Consider the following 17247-nt stretch of genomic DNA (forward strand, 5'->3'; position numbering starts at 1 on the left):
GGCGAGTCTACAAGACGCTTAAGTTATAGCTAACCACACATACTCCATTGTTACTCAGCCAAGCAGTGAGTTACATCATGCAGCTGCAGGTCCTGGCATGTCTCACCCTCACACTACTCCCCGCAGACTCTAGTGAGTCGTAGAGGAAAGTCTGACAGCGTTTGTAGTGAGTTTACTCCACAGAGCCGAGGCCGGGGCCGAGCTGTGAGCTCAGGGTTCAGTTATGCCTTTAAAGGCCAGGGTGTGGTCTGCCTTCTTCCCCTCCTCCTCGTCTTCTCCCGCGCTCTCCAAGCTCAGGCTGCCGATATTATGAAACAGCCTGGCTCATGTCCAGGCCGAACCCTGCCGAGGGCCCACCGAGAGCCAGACGCAGAGTAAGAGTAAGAGACAGCCTCTCTCTGTGAGTCTCTCACATGTGTTACATGCTGTGAAGCGTAGCAGCACCTTACCACTGAAGTTGAGCTTATTATCTTGGCATTCCTCACATTCTCTGTGATTTGTTGCCAGCAGAGAGTCACTGTAGAGCCAGATGTTCATTGGAAGACTACTGTCACTTTGAGAGTGGATCTTTTCTGGTCATTGAATAACAATAGGTAGTTTTGGTTTGGTGTTTTAGCTTGAATGTGCTTCTCTACCTCACACACTCTGCTCAGCTGGCTTCAGTCAAACAGCAGAATGTCTCCAATGGATTCAGAACAGAAGTGCAGTCTGTAATATGGTTCCCATTGTTAATATTACACCATTTCTACATTCATGCATTCCACAGATATACACTCCCTGGCTCCAGTGTCCTCTTTTCCATAGGAAGTAGCTAAAAGGAGAAGCGGTTTCTCAGACAATGGGGATCAGTGATTGGCTTATTAACTTCTATTAAATTAATTGCAAACTATTTTGCAATTAATTTAAAAACAGTTTTTTCAAAAAGTCAATTCTCTGACTTCAGCTTCTCAATGTAACATTTTCTGCTTTCTTCAGTACTCGGTACAGAATGTGTTTGGGGTGTGGCAGACATTTAAGGACTTAGGGAAACACTGATCAACATTTTCTGGGCCAAACAACTAATCAGTTAATAAAGAAAATTATTGACGGCTCAATAAAGGATGAAAATAATTGTTAGTTGCAGTTGTGTTTAGAAACACATACGCAGTAAGTCTTTCATCTGGAGCTAAAATGTAAGCGTATGTGTAGAAGGAATGATATTGTCTGTGTGCTTTTATAAGAAATGAGACGTACTGTGTTTACAGAACAGTTTTGTAAACTCAGCTCACCTACTGCTGGAATCAGCAACAACACAGGTAGTACAGTGATGTAACCCTGATCCAGGGAAATGTCAACGCGAGGCCACATTGTGAAGGTAATGAAGTGAAAACAGGACATTCTTCAGTCGGCCCACAATATGGAAAACCATACTGGCGGATGTGTCTGGCATCTTTAGCTTGTGGGTAAAGTAGAGCTGTTGTGGTGAAGGAATTTCCTCTGCAGTGATTCAAAGTAGCTAGGAAGGATATTCCAACTGTCTGTACTGTAGATTGGCACATTAACAGTGAGGACTGTGAAACCTGTGAATAGAATAGTTATTATACATTCTGTCATTGGGCTGTCAATTAAATAATAGTGAAATTAGAAGTTAATTAACATATTCGAAAGCTGAAAAACAAATACTGAACATGACGTGATGATGAGATATCACATGCGGTGGTGGCGGTTTACCATCCCCTGCGGTTGGCTTGTCAGTAGCACTGTATTCCATTATTGCAGTTATGACGGCCCAAGGATAAAAATCTTGTAGCACCCTACATAAAATATGCAGGTACTCTACTGGTTAAAGCTAAGCAGAAAGTGGATGATGGGTTTTACTGTGAAGCAGCTGCACGAGGTGTTGAGCTGAGCAGCAAGACGTGTTGCTGTGTGTACAGATATGAAAAGGCAGATTGTCTCTTCCCTCTAATGAGTCTGAGGCTTTCAGGGCCATGTGTACAATGAGTTATTTACACATGCTGTCAGTGGCTTGTTTACTCCATGTGTTTCAGTCACGGTAGTTGTGGGAATGAAAATAAGCGCTCTCTGGTGTTGCTCCTGCGTGGCTGATAACAAAGTCGAACCTTTCTCAGCCTCTTATTCTCACAGGCTGCCTTTAGCAGCACCGGGATGTGTTCTGAAGGTTCACTTGACAAGGACTGGCATCCTGTCACTTCTCCAGTCTTTGAGACTGTTATGTGTCTGCCCGGAGTTCATGACCACATGGATTGTACTCGCCTATAAGCTCACTGACTGCACACAGACACCCAGTGTAGTACAGAGTCACGTGTGCGTCCACTTACCAGCCTGCACACCATGTCCGTGTCCATTTTAGTTTATATCAGGGAACCAAAGCAGAAACCTGGGCAACAGTGGGAGCAAATTTCTGTGCAGCACAGTTCAGTTGTTTCAAAATATGATGGTTTAAAACATGGCAGCATATGTAACTGGTATGCTCACATTGTGTTTGAGCAGAACATTTCATGTTTGTATACTTTATTTGCACAGAGGCACAGCCTCCTTGGGCTGCGAGTAAAGAATGAGATGCAGGCCTTCATTTCAGAGGCAGCTGGCTTCAAACACGGAGTAATTTCCTGTTGGCTGATGTGTGTGTGTAGGACGGCTTCAGGCCAGCATGTTGTTTACTATCAAGCGCCTGCAGCATCTGCTTACATAGTGCCACTTTTTCCCCGCTCTTTTTTTTTTTTTTTTTTCTCTGGCTTCACTTTAATCTTAGGAAATTGAATGAAACTCAAGCTAAAGCTTCTCACAAATCAAGTGATTGTGTGCATGAATACACATCTCACATGTGCTTCCACATATCTGTTTAAAGACCAGGCATGGAATGAAGTAGCTGGGGATTTTTCAAAAAATTTTCCTGCCTTTTTTAAACAGGCAAACGGTAATATTCATTGATAGCTGCATTGTGTATAATTAGCAACCTGGTAAACAGGTTTTTGTAACCGTCTGAAAGCTCAACAAACAAAGCTCTCCTCTGAGAGAGAATAGGCTGGCTAAAAGTTCACAGGGGGTGTTTGGAGGTTAAAGCGTCTTGTATACTCGCCGTTTCCCTGACATGTCAGCGCGACAGTATGACGCAAAAATGACGTAGATCCTCGCTGGCGCGCCCCGGGATTTAGGCAGGTTCGCTGCCCAAAAGGTGGGGGGGGGGGGGGGGGGTTTTTGCGCACCACTTTATTTTTTTTTTTTTCAGCTGAGCGTGCCAAAGCGGAACAGGATAGATGGACAGTTCGAGGTAACGGGCTGGCGATATGGACCAAAAGTCATTATCTCGATTAATTTAAAGGCCTGAATAATCGATATAACAGATATATATCCCGATAATGTTTTTCACAAAGTTGAGATCAAATGTTCACTCTCTCCTCTTCTCTCTCATCGCTCCTCACCTTGGAGACAACACCTACCACACACACGTTGTGACCAGAGAGTTAGCCTGCATTAATAACTTTTAAATTTATATTTTCAGAAGGCCAGTAAGTAAGAGTTACCACTCACACAAAACTGCTGACCGTATTTACACGAGCAATGATAAGATTACGGTTAAAACAACTAAAGTCAAGTTAACTATTAAGCTGTACATTAGGATTGACTCCAGCAACTAGTTCCTGGTAACGTTAGTTACAAAACATTATGGATGATAAAGATTTGCTGCCTGTAAAACAGAACAAACAACCCTCCCGACTAAAACACACTCAAGTATTTAAAAGTGGTGTTTTGCTAACATGTAATCATCGAGCTTAACGTCTAACGTTTTACAAATGTTACTAAAACACAGCGTTAACTAACGTTAGCTAATGTTAGCGTAACAGTTAACCGTTAAGTTACTGTAACACCAGTTAAATTATCCAGCAGTTAGCTTACCTAGCAACAGTCCTGACACGTATCAGTCTAAATGATGATTGAACACAAACATTACGTGAGGTTTTGATAAAGAGCCGGCGGCGGCGGGGGCAGTGCAGAGAGCTCCGTCAGCAGCTTGCTGAAGCATAAGATCGACTAGCGCAAATTTGAACTATATCGATATATGCCATATGGTCCTAATTCCATAATCACATTTAAAAATATATCAATACTAATTTTTATCGATATAATAAATAGTCTTCCCCAGGCCCTAGTTCGAGGGCAAGCTTTCCGACAAGTGCAAACTCTAAACAGATCATTCTGTACGAATCCTATCAATGAAGAACACAGAGATCAGAATTCATGGGCCGAGAAATCGCCATGAATGGGTTTGGAAAAGTAAGGAGGGCCATCACCTGCCGGACAAATTTGAAGAACCTCCGCGTCCGATTGGAAAATGAAAAAAGAGGTTGCCATTGTTTACCTTTATATTCTCTTCTTCTAAGTGACGTAGAATAGCAAGTCGGTAGCCCTTTGCTCCAGTTTGCGACCCACTCTCTGTTCAGGAGAATACTGCAACTAGTGTCGCCGACCCAGCACCAAGCGCAAGTATAAATAGTTAGCGCCTTAGAGCCTTAACGTGGGCAGGGTGGAATAGTGTCCATTTGGACTTTAGGGTGTGAACTGAGCAGCCAGTTGTGTTATTGACTTCCCTGTTTGTTTGTTTTTTGCCTTTTACTCACAATGCTTGAACATACAATCATTAAACATCCCAGAAAAGACAATTTGCTGTAGAGATGGACCTAGAGTGTCATATGTAAACATTGTATTATGTTAGCAAGCAGTGCCCAAACAGCCCGCACCCAGAAACAACAGTCTGTCGCCTGACTCTCTTGATGTCATTACTCGCTGATTACATTGCCCCAGGACAAAAATAAATCCATGACAGTCCCTGACCTAACTCTGATGAGCTTTTTTTAAGAGTGGAGTTTATCATTGCCTTTACCAACGAGGCCGCCCTGTCCTCCTCCCTGCAGAAAGCCACCAGGAAAACAGACAAGGTTCTGCCGGACGAGCTGGATGTGACCGTGCTGACCGACCAGGACCTGAAGGACGAGCTGCTCAAGCACGGAGTGGAAGCGGGGCCCATCGTTGGTGAGTTAGCAGAACCGGCAGCAGAGTCACGTGAGTTCAAAGACTGAGGTGACATCTGCTGTCAGCACACGCTGGGATGTGGAGTGTTGGTGCTAAACACTGCATACAGGTGATAGAATTTACAAGCCGACAGCCAATAGCATGAACCATTCTGGAGGTGATTGCTCTGGAACGTGTTGGTCAATTAGTAGAACATAGTAAGACACACATCATAAATTCACAAGTAAACGCTGGTATTCTAATATCAGACAAATTAGAGTCATCTAAAACAAATGAAAGGCCAACACAGCACTTATTCCATCAGTACAACAGTCATACTCATTGGTCAAGGCAGATGACCACCGCCACTCCATAGGCCGACAGGGCTTAAAAGTGCAGTTTCTCCTTGGCCCCCATGCACCGAAGGTCTGTGCTCAATGGGTGGTACTGTTTGGGTCTCTGTAAATGGTTAAAAGGAGCTTCGGTCTAGACCATGCTCTATTTGAAAAGTGTCCTGAGATAACTTTCTGTTGATGAATTGGCGCCTATACCAAGATAAAACTGAATTGAATAAACAGAGCAAAGCCTACAATGCAAAATTGCATTTTAACATATAGAAATAGTTGTTTAAAAAACAAAAACATTATGCTAACAGGCAGGATTTGTACTAAAATATCATGGAGTATATTCTTATTTTATCGGTTTTATCACAGTTTTCCTTGTTTAATACACATGCGACAAGGAGAATTTGTGATATAGTAATAAAGGCCTGTATCAGTAGAGATCGGTCTCTGTTGTTGAGCTTAATAAAGGTATGTCAGCCAAATAGGAAATACTTCTTTACTACACTGTCAGATTGTGGCAGGAATGCTTCCACTGAAATCAATGAGTAGTGAGTTGCCTAGCTAGTTGCCAATGCTGCTGGTCAGGATTTTTCTTTAGCACTTGTATTACCACATACAAAACACTCTAAAAATGTACCCATGCACTCTGCAGAAAATAATAAATATAAAATATAATAAATATTGTCAAGATTTTCATGGTAAAAAATAAAAGACTTAAGTAAATGTTGTATGTGGTATTATCTATCCTTAGGGTTATTGTCTGCTTCTGAGTTCAAGTTTGATGACACTGTAGGATTATGCAGCAGAACTCCAGCTTCATTAAACAGCCCGTCTACACCTCCGAAGTTTGAGCAGCAGTTTCATCTAACAGAACGGACACACGTCCATCTTAAGTCTTAAACCAGCTGCCTGTGCCGGCTGTGTAACAGCTCGTGTTTGCTTTTTTGTATACATGATAGTGTATTGGGCTGTGAGTGCAGAGCAGAAGTGTGGCTGAACAGATGCAGCACACACACTGACGGAGGACTGCAGCAGTTGCTCAGCACCTTGTGTTGCACGGCCCGCGTAGACGAAAATGTAACATTCAATGTTCCATTCTTCTCTGCAGCTCAGTGTGTAAATATTGAACTTCCATTGGCTGAGGTTCAAGTGTAATCTCAGAGTGTTGACTTGAATGCACCCTGACCTGGGGCAGAGTATAAAGGTGTTACTGAGAGAGCCATTGAGAGCCATGCAGTTGTTGAGAGCATATCTGTGACCTGATGCAATGTGTTTAGTCCAAATGTTTGTGTGGAGGATTTCTTTCTCTATAAATCCCCTCATAGACAATAGTGGTCAACCAATGTGGGTTTTTGGCCAATGGCGATATATCGAGAGCAGGGTGACCAATGGTCGGTATATAATTCTTATCAAAACAAAGTAAAAGTCATGTATAATGTCATTATTCATGCACATAATCTAATATACGTGGTTATCGTAACATGCTGTTTGGATGCGTTTCTTAATTAATGAAATAGAAAAATACATTGGGTTCTGCTGTAGATTTTCAGAAACTTGACCTGGTAATTAATGGCAGAGTGTGCTACAGTTTGTTCGAAGCGTCTAAAATGCATCAATGTCTGATAGTTTTCAGGGCGGCTGTGGCTCCAGAGGCAGAGCGGTCCGTCCCCTCCCCAATTCAGAAGGTTGTTGGCTTCGATCCCCCGGCTCCCCCTGCCACGTGTCAGAAGAATACTGAGCAAGATCTCGAACCCACATTGCTCCTGATGCATAGCATCCGGTGGTCGTGAAATGTGTATGAATGAGTTATTGCTGTTCGATGGACTTTGCCCATCCCACTGTGTGGAATGTGTGTGTGCAACGGGACGCGCCGCTAGTGTACAAGCGCTTTGAGTGGTCGGAAGAACTAGAAAGGCGCTATACAAGTACAGGTCCATTTACCATTTACCATTTACAGTACAGGACTGGAAACAAACCTTTTCACCATCTTCCCAAAATTCACAAAATTAATCTGTATCTATAATACCTTCTGTAGCTTTAAGTTTAGTGAAATTAGTAAAAATGTAATTAAATGTCTCCCCTCTGCTCATCCTCCCAGCGTCCACCCGTAAGCTGTATGAGAAGAAACTGCAGAAGCTGCTGGATGACGGTCCCACACAGCCGCCGCTGCCACAGCTGGTCCTCACAGACATACAAGTCAACCACAACGGCAACTCCGAATCAGACCTGTACAGCGACAAGGAGGATGGTAAGAACAGTGGCACCATTCATACTGATTATATGTGCATGACTGCGGTAGGTTTAGGGTTTATACGCTAGTATGTATAGGTAATTTATTTAGGTATTTACAAAAAATGTACAGTATGTATTCACTACCTTGTAGCGGTGTGAATCTTTCAGTATCTCGCGATTCAATTTAGTATGTAGCGGTGCTTATTTCAGAGTCTTGCTTGTAGCCAGTAACAGGCAACATTGCCAGCAGTGAGGAGAAATTAGAAACTATACTTTAGATTTAGTGAACTGGCAAGGCACTGTGCATTTCAGGATGACAGTGTATCTTTGACAACAAAGATGTAGGTGAATGATTTGTGAAAGTTTGTTTACTGTACTGAAATGAAAACTGATGGCTGCTTGGAGCGCAAGAAACCAACTCATAGACATAAACTAATCAGGCTGCACTGTGTTTTGTCAGAAGTGACAGCAGCACCAGAACCAGAGCCTGTGGCAGAACCTGAACCAGTTCCAGTGGTAGAGAGACCACTGAGGAGCCGAGGGAAGACGCCCGTCACCACCCGCACCCGCAGCAGCCAGCACCACGCGGTAAGAAACATGTTCAACATCAGGTCCTCAGCTTTATTTACTCACTGTGATAAAAACACATCATCTACACACCTTTATATGAACTGTACTACCTGTCGGCCTTTTTTGAGGGAAAGCCACTTAGGGCTACTTCATAGAAATGATCCTGGTTTCCAGTACACCATCTGTTGCCACAGTTATCATATTATTTATTTATTTATGCCAAGTGCAACTTTTCTGCTGTTGTATTTCATGACTTGATGAAATGTGTGAGTGGTGTTTAGCGGATGTTGACAGTTTCCGTGCTTGGCAAACTGTTAACCTGAATGATAGAGGAGCTGTATATTTCCTGGTGAAATTACAGGTTTGAAAAGCATGTGATTGAAAGCAAAATGTAATGTTTCTGTTCTGAGCCACCTGCAGTTTCTCTGTGTACTACAGTAATTAAGGCTGTGTTTTGGAAAGAATCTGGCAATACAACGTATCACGATACGGGGCCGCAATTCAATATATTGCGATACTGTAAGCAAGGCCATATGTTGCGTTTTGTAATTAATTTTTTTATTTTAAGAAAACACCACATCACAACCCTCAGTTTACAACACTGCTACCTAGCGGTTGAGGGTTAAACACCAAAATCAGTACAGTGTTTTTGAGAATCAATACAATCACAAAACAAAATATTGGGATACTCAAGTGTATCTATATTACACAGTAATCAGTGCTGAGATCCACTGATGGATTGGATATACCAATATCTGCGGAAGGCCTGTATTTAATATCTCTGATAGCAAACACACCGTGTCCCTTATCCCTCATCCCTCACCCATGTTTAGCTCATGTCTACACGAGGACAAGGTCAGTAAATCAGTTTAAACATGAACCACACCAGAACTAAAAGGCAACAGTGTTTTTCCTTTGGCCTGTACCAAATGAACTGAACTTCAGGGGTGGAAGTGACCTAAGAGTAGCTGTGCTCCTTCTTAGGAAGAGGAGTTATTTCCTTTTTTTTGGGCTCATATTTTAACTAGAAAAAAATCTGATTTCCTGTTGAATGTTCTTCCTCATTGCTGGCATAACCACAACCTGACGATTATGATAAGAGGAGACACATTCTGTGTGTGGATTTAAAAGAGCAGCAGCACACAGCTGGTTCCTGAATTCAGCAATTGTATCACCCATCTTCATTTTCACTTCATTAACTACATTCCAACACTGCATTTTCTGATACTGAGGGTTCTTACAAGGTCTTGTAAGTTTTGAAAATGCTTAATTTGAACCAATCTACACAGTCACTCATGTAAACCATGTTTTTTTATTATCATATTTCATATAATGATCCAAACATACAATCCATGAACTGCTGTTAAAATGGATAGTGATAATGTACATTGCTTGCTGTGGGAATAGGAATTCTTAAAACTTTTTTTGTAATGGCATTTATAGTAACAATTTAGATGTGATAAGATTGGAGATCTGTGGTACCTTGAAAGTGCTTGAAAAGTACTTACATTTTACTCTTAATAAGCAGCCCTTTTTCCATTACAAGCTGCAGACAGCATGGATCAAGTCTGAACCAAATATTGCAAAGAATGCCAATTCATTATAGCATCTTGAGCAGTTGTACCACTGTCCACCTCCACGAGGCTAAGCGGCAGTGCAGACATTGGTGTGCGGTGTGTAGTTAAGCCGGTAGGATGGGACTCCCAGCAGCTGGGGTTGATTATACTGTTTCCTCTGACACTGGCAAAGGAAGCATTTTTTTGTTTTATTGGAGCAAAGTCGCACTCAGTGAAAGTCTGTAGGTTCAGTGTATCCATGCTGCATGTCATCCTCAAAGCACATGACGTGGATTAGCTGCTGCCATGCACATGCTGGATGTTCAGACCCATTCACACGCTCTTCGGCGCTTCAGGCCTGATGTCTGTTTCTTCAACAATTTGGCGTCCACCTGTCCATACTGTTGTTGTTGTTGTTGTTGTTGTTGTTGTTGTAATCATAAAACCTCTTTACAGTTGGTATTCAAGTGTTATCAAAGCCTATGTTTGAACAGCCTCTTTTATGTGAGGGGCTGTAGTCCAGCAGTGTGTTGCTGGTAACCTCTCTGAATTTGACTGAGCAGCTCCTCCTGCTGTCCACACTGTGGATGTGGACCTGTTGAGCCGAGGCCTTGAGGCATGTGGAAACTGGGGGGGCTGCCAACAATGATCTGATGTGAGCTGTGTAGGAGGAGCTAGAGGTGGGTGTGGGTGTGGGTGTGGGTGTAGGTGTAGGTGTTTTTCTCCTGCTTTCTCGCTATGAACTTTTCAGTAAACACAGTGATGGTATTCTGTGTTTTATAGGTAGATGACATGTTCCACTGCTCTTACTGATGTAATCTCATTAGGTGAAGGTAATGAATTGAGTTTCTCATGTGACCTTTTGCTGTGGCAAACAGTTCCCTCTCCTGTTAAATAGTGTTGTGTGCATTTTAATTACTCCATTTCCTTAAAATGAACTTAGTTTGCATCAGCCGAGCTGGTTGTCCCTTTCTGTTTACTTTATCAGGACTAGTTTTCCTCTCGTTTTTCTTGTTCTCGTTTAAGATTTCTGTGCATTTTCTTGTTGTACATATGCTGCATTTTGCTTATACATGAAGTCATCTGTGGTATATTTTACCTCTGCTGCCTGCGATTCTTGGTTGCATATTGCAGTTTTTGTATTTCTAGTACATTGCAGTGTTGCTGCATTGTAGTAAATAGGTTCTGTACATGTAATCTTCTGGTCCTTCCGTCCACTCTACATTTACCTGTTAGATGTCCGTCTGTCCATCCCTCTGTTGCTTCTCCTTTTATACTCTAAATCAGTTCTTTGGGATGGACATTGTATTATGTTGTACAGATGGTAAAGGCGCAGAGACACATCTTTTGGCTATTAATAAATGGGACTATTACACTCAAATTGGTCATACTTGGTAAAAAAAAATGGTCTAAGCTTGATAATCCCGTAGTGAACGTGAGGCATTAGTTTGGTTTGGGAAAAGTTTCTGTAGTTAGGGCTAAAGCTTTTATTGTTTAATCTGCATATTCTTTTTCAATCATTTAGGATCATTTATCATTCAGTCCATAAATAGTCATAAAGTAATCAAAATCCCCCATCACAATTTTGCTTCATTAATGGCTTGGTGCATAATGTCTGATTATTTCCCTGTGGAGCAACTCAATGAGCGGAGTTGGGAAATTAGCATATCACAGTGCAAGAATGCACTTTTCTGCTGAGTAAGACTAAAATGTCTACTGAAATAAGATTTTTTTTTTTTTAGTTTTAGCAGCATTTTTGTAACAGAAGGAGAGAGTTTTCAGCTCAGTAAGACTGCCAGTAAATCTAAAGGTGGAGAGTGTTAGATTGTAGTTAATAGATGGTGTTGTAGTGTAATCCACTATACCACAGGTTTCAACCAAGGACCACCTTACAAAATAAAGGAAAATACCAGGGACCCCCTCATACATGTCTATTAAAATAATTTGACGTAGTCTATTTTTTACACGTCTGTAGTCTTAGTTATATGAAAGAACAACACAAGAAAGATATTAGACATGAATTAAAATATTAGCAGTCTCAACACAGGTGCATACCCATGATGTGTGCTTGATAGAGATGGGAATCGAGAACCAGTTCCAGTTGAGAACCAGAAAACCTGTGTGGGACAACTTTTTTCCACACAGAAAACTGATCAAGAATCAATAAAGGAACCGATGAAGAGGCGGACTGATTAATAATGGCATTGGTATCAATAAAATGTTATCACTTCCTATTCCTAGTGCTTGGTTGCATGGAGCACATATTATAGAGATAGACTTTACATTAGAATGTAATCTATTAGGTGTTTTAGGTAGAAATATATTATATATTATATATTATTTATATATATTAAATAATATAATATAATATTATTTGTTGACTATAAAGCTAAATACAGAGTTACAAACCACCAAGATCTAAAAAGTGGCAGACACTGACATATGTGCAAAGGGGATATAATTGAACCAGTGAAATGCAACGTTGAATAAAATTACTTCTTTTGAAACATTTGAGATAATGTAAGTAAACAACTCCACTACATATAGAACATAGTTCTAGTGTTTATAGCTTCCAATGCATGGGTGCTGCGCCACATATGGGTATGCCTTGAAGAATATCTGGACTGAAGTTAAAGCAAACATAAATGGTGATGAACGGGCTATAAGTCAAACACTGGTATTCTCACGGTCTGCTGGTATGTGCATACCATGTGTGCAGAGAGACCAGTTGATGGATGAGGGCGATGATGATGAAGAGCCTGTCCTGCAAGTAAAGCGCAGATCCAGGAGGTCGTCCCACAGAGCAGTGAATACTGTACCAGCCCCACCCCTTCCTCCACACACCAGCACTGTAACTGACTAAAACCCACTGGTGTTCACACCTGGCCAGGGATCTCTGTCCACCTGCTTCACACCTAGATTTAGCTCACTCTCTTCTGTACATTGTCCTCTAACTTAGTTACTAGCTAACAATACAGCATGCATTATCAAACGGTCAAATACCAAGACTAAAATTCTAATCATACCCAATGATTAAGTCCAATCTTTACTGCCACTACCACCATTCACTTTTTTTTCAGATTTTTATTTTTAAGCTTTCGTCCAGTGTTCACTGATAACTGCAGTGTAGATGTCCACATTCATTATATGGCACTGCAAAAGACAAAAAGATTTCATCCTACCTACAAATCTGGATCACCTAAAAATCATTTCTTTGTAGGTTTTATGCTAAAACTTGAGCAATCCAGTTAAAATGATCTTGCTTGCTCATCTTAACTTATTCATCATTTACTGCACTTCCTCTTCTCTTACTTGTCCACTCTTCCTGAATTTATTGCTTCCTGTCCTCTTTTCTTTCTGTACTCCGTCCTTGCCTCCTGCTTTTTATGTCTCAGCAGATAGTGACTGAAGATCTCAGGCCTGTTTTGACAGACCAGGTCCAGCTGCAGTCTAACAGGAGGCTTTCTCACAGGCGGGATAGTCCAGCTCGGGCTGAACCTCCCTCGTCCTCATCCAGACCTTTTCAGGTAGTTCTGGGCTGTGGCCACTGGGAGACACTGTTTACTCACTGAAACCTGCATGGACTCACTGGTCTGTTGAAGAGCAGAGTGCTTCTCCTTCAGGCATACTCTGCTTCTTGTCATCTCAAAAGGCACCCATGGGTGGTTGGAAAATATTTGCAGGTGGTTACGAATGGGTTTCATTCCACTTAATTCTTTGTCACAATGGACTAGAACAGCCATCAGGAACTTTTGGGCCTGTTTGGTTCGATTTCCCTCTATCATACCTTGGTACCATTCATTGAAAATTCTCAGGTTTGATTGATTTGATGATGCCTTGCTGCCCGATCCAGTGGAGATGGCTGCCCAAAACATGGCCACGGTTTGTAAAGCTCCTGGAAGCCCCTACTGGAAGGTACCCTCACTGTTTCATTTCTGGGTGGATTTCTTGAATTCCAAAGGACATTTGGATTGTCGGGAAGACCAGTTCAAAATCACACTGCCTCCCTGGTCCCTCTCTAGGAACTGTGTCTTTGGTGAGACTCTGGCGATACGATATGGTTTACAATTCAGTATATTGCGATACTGTAAGCAATGCAATTATTTATTTTCTTAATAATATTTTTATCAAAGTCCCTGAAACATCATACCCCTCAGTTTACAAACTGCTATCTAGTGGTTTGGGGGGTTTAAACACACAAATCGATTGTGTATTTGAGAATCGATGTATTATAAAACAAATCGCAATGCTCAAGTGTATCAATATTTTCTTCCACTCTTACACTATATATCGGCACGCGCTTTCAGGTTTGACTTGACAATCGGTGTCCACTGTGGTTTGAGTTGGAAATCCATCCAAGTTCTTAGAATCCTAAAAGAAACTGCCTGCTCGCTCACCTTCTGTTTGAAACCTGTAGCTCCAAGAGGAAGAACTGGGGCTACGTCTTCCCAAACCCAGTAAGGATTCGTCTAACAAGCCAGTTGCTCTGCTCAAAACCACTCTGCTAGAGGTTAGCCATTTGTTTTAGCAAGGAATCGCATGCGGCATGTCCACAGTGATTGAATTGCTCTTGTAACTTTGCAACAAGATGCCAATAGACTCACTATGACTGGGTTTGTTCACACTATTACACACTGGTGATGAACTGTGGGTAATGGTGTATTGTAGGGTGGTGAACAAAACACACAGCACTGAAAGGCAAACACTGTGCTTTATTTAACCTGGGGCATCTAACCACAGTTGGTGGGGTGGTTCATTGTTTCAAGTCTGAAGAGCATAAACTTGAACCATCAAAATTATGGATGCTCCAGTCAGTCGGATCGGTTTCGGCACCGATACCAGCCTTATTAAGCCAATGGAGTAATGGCCCAACATGAATACAATTTGCCTTCCTGTTCTGTTCATTAGTAACCGACACTCATCACTTTCTGATCCTGATTCATTCTCTGTTGTTGTGTTGGTGTCTCAGGAACCTGAGGCAAGTATTGAGCCTTTAAGACCAGCAGCAAGGGTGCGTAGAGTTCAATTTGTATCACACCGGAATCATAACTGAAGCCATTTCTATTAGTAGAATAGCAAGTTCTTCTTTTTTCCTTCATTTCTGAACACGTACATCTATCATAGAGCCTGCCTGAAGAACGGAGTCCACGGCCGGTTGCCAGGTTGTCCGGGCCCACCAGAGTCGACCCGCTCACCTTTAGCCCCATGTGTAACATCTCACCCATAAAGAGACAGGAGAGCCACTGGTCTCTGTCAGACCAGTTAGAATCGAAGCCTGGCGGTGTCTCTGCAGCAGGGGTACAGCTCTACTCAAACATCTCCGGCTGCTTTTCCTTCTTTTCTCTTCACTTGTGTGTCTCGCTAATGCGTGTATCTGAATGCTGCATTGTCTTGAAGAGCTGAAATTCTCACAATCTGTGTAGTTTATAAGGTTGTTGATGAATCGCTGTGACGAAGTGTGTGTGTGCAGCTGTTGAGAGACAGTTGTGTGACAGCTGACTGGTTAGCACACAGTTACACACACGTTGTTTGTGAGCAGGAGCAGTGTGCCCCTCCAGATGTCCCTCTGCATAAAAGAAGGCAACAAAAAATCACCAGCTTCCTGTCCGTGTGCAGCCCCGTGAAGACGCTCGGCTGCATGTCCACACTGTCCAAGGACGTGTTTGTGAGACAGGTAGTCACACTGGCAATAGTGAACATGGTGGTTGGCCCAGCCTTTTGTTTGAAGTGGTCACATGGTGAGAGGTGTCTGATATCAGGCAGTGAGGCCCTCTGCTGGTCCAGACATGCACCTACAGGTGGTTGTAGTGAAGTAGTGGGGGGGATTTTCCCTTTGTATCGGAATCTTAAAAATGTATGTGGAACAAGAATCTTGCTGAAGTTCACTGGTGAGATTCAATTCAATTCAATATGATTACGCAGTTATTCTATCAAATCAAGCCTGATGAAACTAATCAATTATCTTAAATTACAAAACACTTCTTAAAGGGAACATAAAAATTCCTGGGATGAGCGCTAATTTTTCTGAATGTTAAACTCAGAAAAAACCGAAATTTCTTCATACTTGCCCCATAAAACCCAAGAGTATCACTTTCTAAAGGATATAGCTACTCTAGATGGCATTACCTTGGGCCTCTACGTCGCCACTGTCAGGAATCTTGGAGTTATTTTTGGAATCAGGACTTGTCATTTAATTCCACATTAAAGCAGATCTCCAGGACTGCCTTCTTCATTTACGTGTAATATTATATATGAAACTCACCAGACAGATGCAGAAAAAACTAATCCATTGCATTTGTTACTTCAAGGCTGCGATTACTGCAACTTTTGTTATCAGGTTGCCCTAATAAGTCCATAAAACGCTCCAATTTAATTCAAAAACGCTGCAGCACGAGTGACTGACAGGAACAGGAAAAGAGATCACATCCTCTCCTGGTTCTAGCTTCTCTGCATTTGCGCTCCCTGTTAAATTTAGGAATAGAATTTAAAAATTCTCCTTCCTTCACCTATAAAAGCTTCTTTCTATGGTCAGGCCCCTCATATCCTTGAAGAGCTCATAGTACCATTATATACCCCTCTAGACTCTACTCTCTTGAATGCTGGACTACTTGTGTGTTTCTATTAGTCTCTAAAAGAGAACAGGAGCCAGAGCTTCATGTTACCAAGCTCCTCTCCTGTTGGAACCAGCTTCAGTCGGAGGTTCGGGGAGCATGATCAACCACTCGTCCACCATTTAAGAGTAGGCTTAAGACATTTCTCTTTGATAAAGCTTATAGTTAAGCTGGCATCAGGTGAGTCCTGAACCCATCTTTTAGTTATGCTGCTAATAGGGGCCTAGACTATCGGGGGGATTCTCCATGGTGCACTGAGCTCCTCTCTTCACTCTCTCTTTTATGGCACTTCATTCATGTCCCATTAATGCATGTTACTAACTTCACTTCTTCCCCGGAGTTCTGTGCTTTATCATCCTGCAGGGTTCTCATGGCATCCTGGTGGAGCATCCTGCCATTGGTACCTGTAGATGCCATTGCTAATATCACTGATATTATCGTTATTCAGTTATTAGTTGTTGTTTAAATATTGTTCTTGCTGCGGGGTTTTTTTTGCTTTGTTGTCGCTGCTCGCTGTCCCCCGGTTTCGTTTCTGGCTTGTCGCCGGTCGTCACCGTCTTTTTCATGATCGTCCAGTCGATCATACTGTTAATTAGTTGTTGCTTCTGTTGTTGCTGTACATCTGTTTGTTCTCTGGTCTCTCTCTTCTCTCTCTCTGGTCTCTCTCTCTCTCTCTCCTCTCTTTCTCCCCCCAATCTGGTCAAGGCAGATGGACACCCACCTAAGAGCCGACAGGGTCTGTTCCGAGGTTTCGCGTTAAAAGGCAGTTTTTCCTTTCCCCGGTCGCCAAGTGTTGCTCATGGTGGTACTGTTGGGTCTCTAGTAAATGTCTATAAGGAGTTCGGTCTAGACCTGCTCTATTTGAAAAGTGTCCTGGAGATAACTTCTGTTTATGAATTGGCGCTTATACAAATAAAATTG

At 42.2% G+C, this 17247-nt stretch overlaps 1 protein-coding gene across 2 annotated transcripts in view; it reads left to right on the forward strand.

Moving 5' to 3' along the window:
* The window catches only part of tmpoa (thymopoietin a), a 22474-nt gene that overhangs the window by 2579 nt on the left and 2648 nt on the right, over positions 1-17247 (forward strand). Inside the window, exons 2-5 of one of the 2 annotated variants that reach the window (XM_035675055.1) lie at positions 4917-5034; positions 7456-7605; positions 8050-8177; positions 13114-13242. In XM_035675055.1, coding sequence (XP_035530948.1) covers positions 4917-5034; positions 7456-7605; positions 8050-8177; positions 13114-13242 — 525 coding nt within the window. The remainder of the gene's footprint in view (positions 1-4916; positions 5035-7455; positions 7606-8049; positions 8178-13113; positions 13243-17247) is intronic. The other variant, XM_035675063.1, reaches the window with a different exon arrangement.

This window comes from Morone saxatilis, unplaced genomic scaffold (genome assembly GCF_004916995.1).
Source record: "Morone saxatilis isolate NCDOM2014 unplaced genomic scaffold, NCSU_SB_2.0 Contig10, whole genome shotgun sequence".
In the NCBI taxonomy this organism is placed as follows: Eukaryota; Metazoa; Chordata; class Actinopteri; family Moronidae; genus Morone; species Morone saxatilis.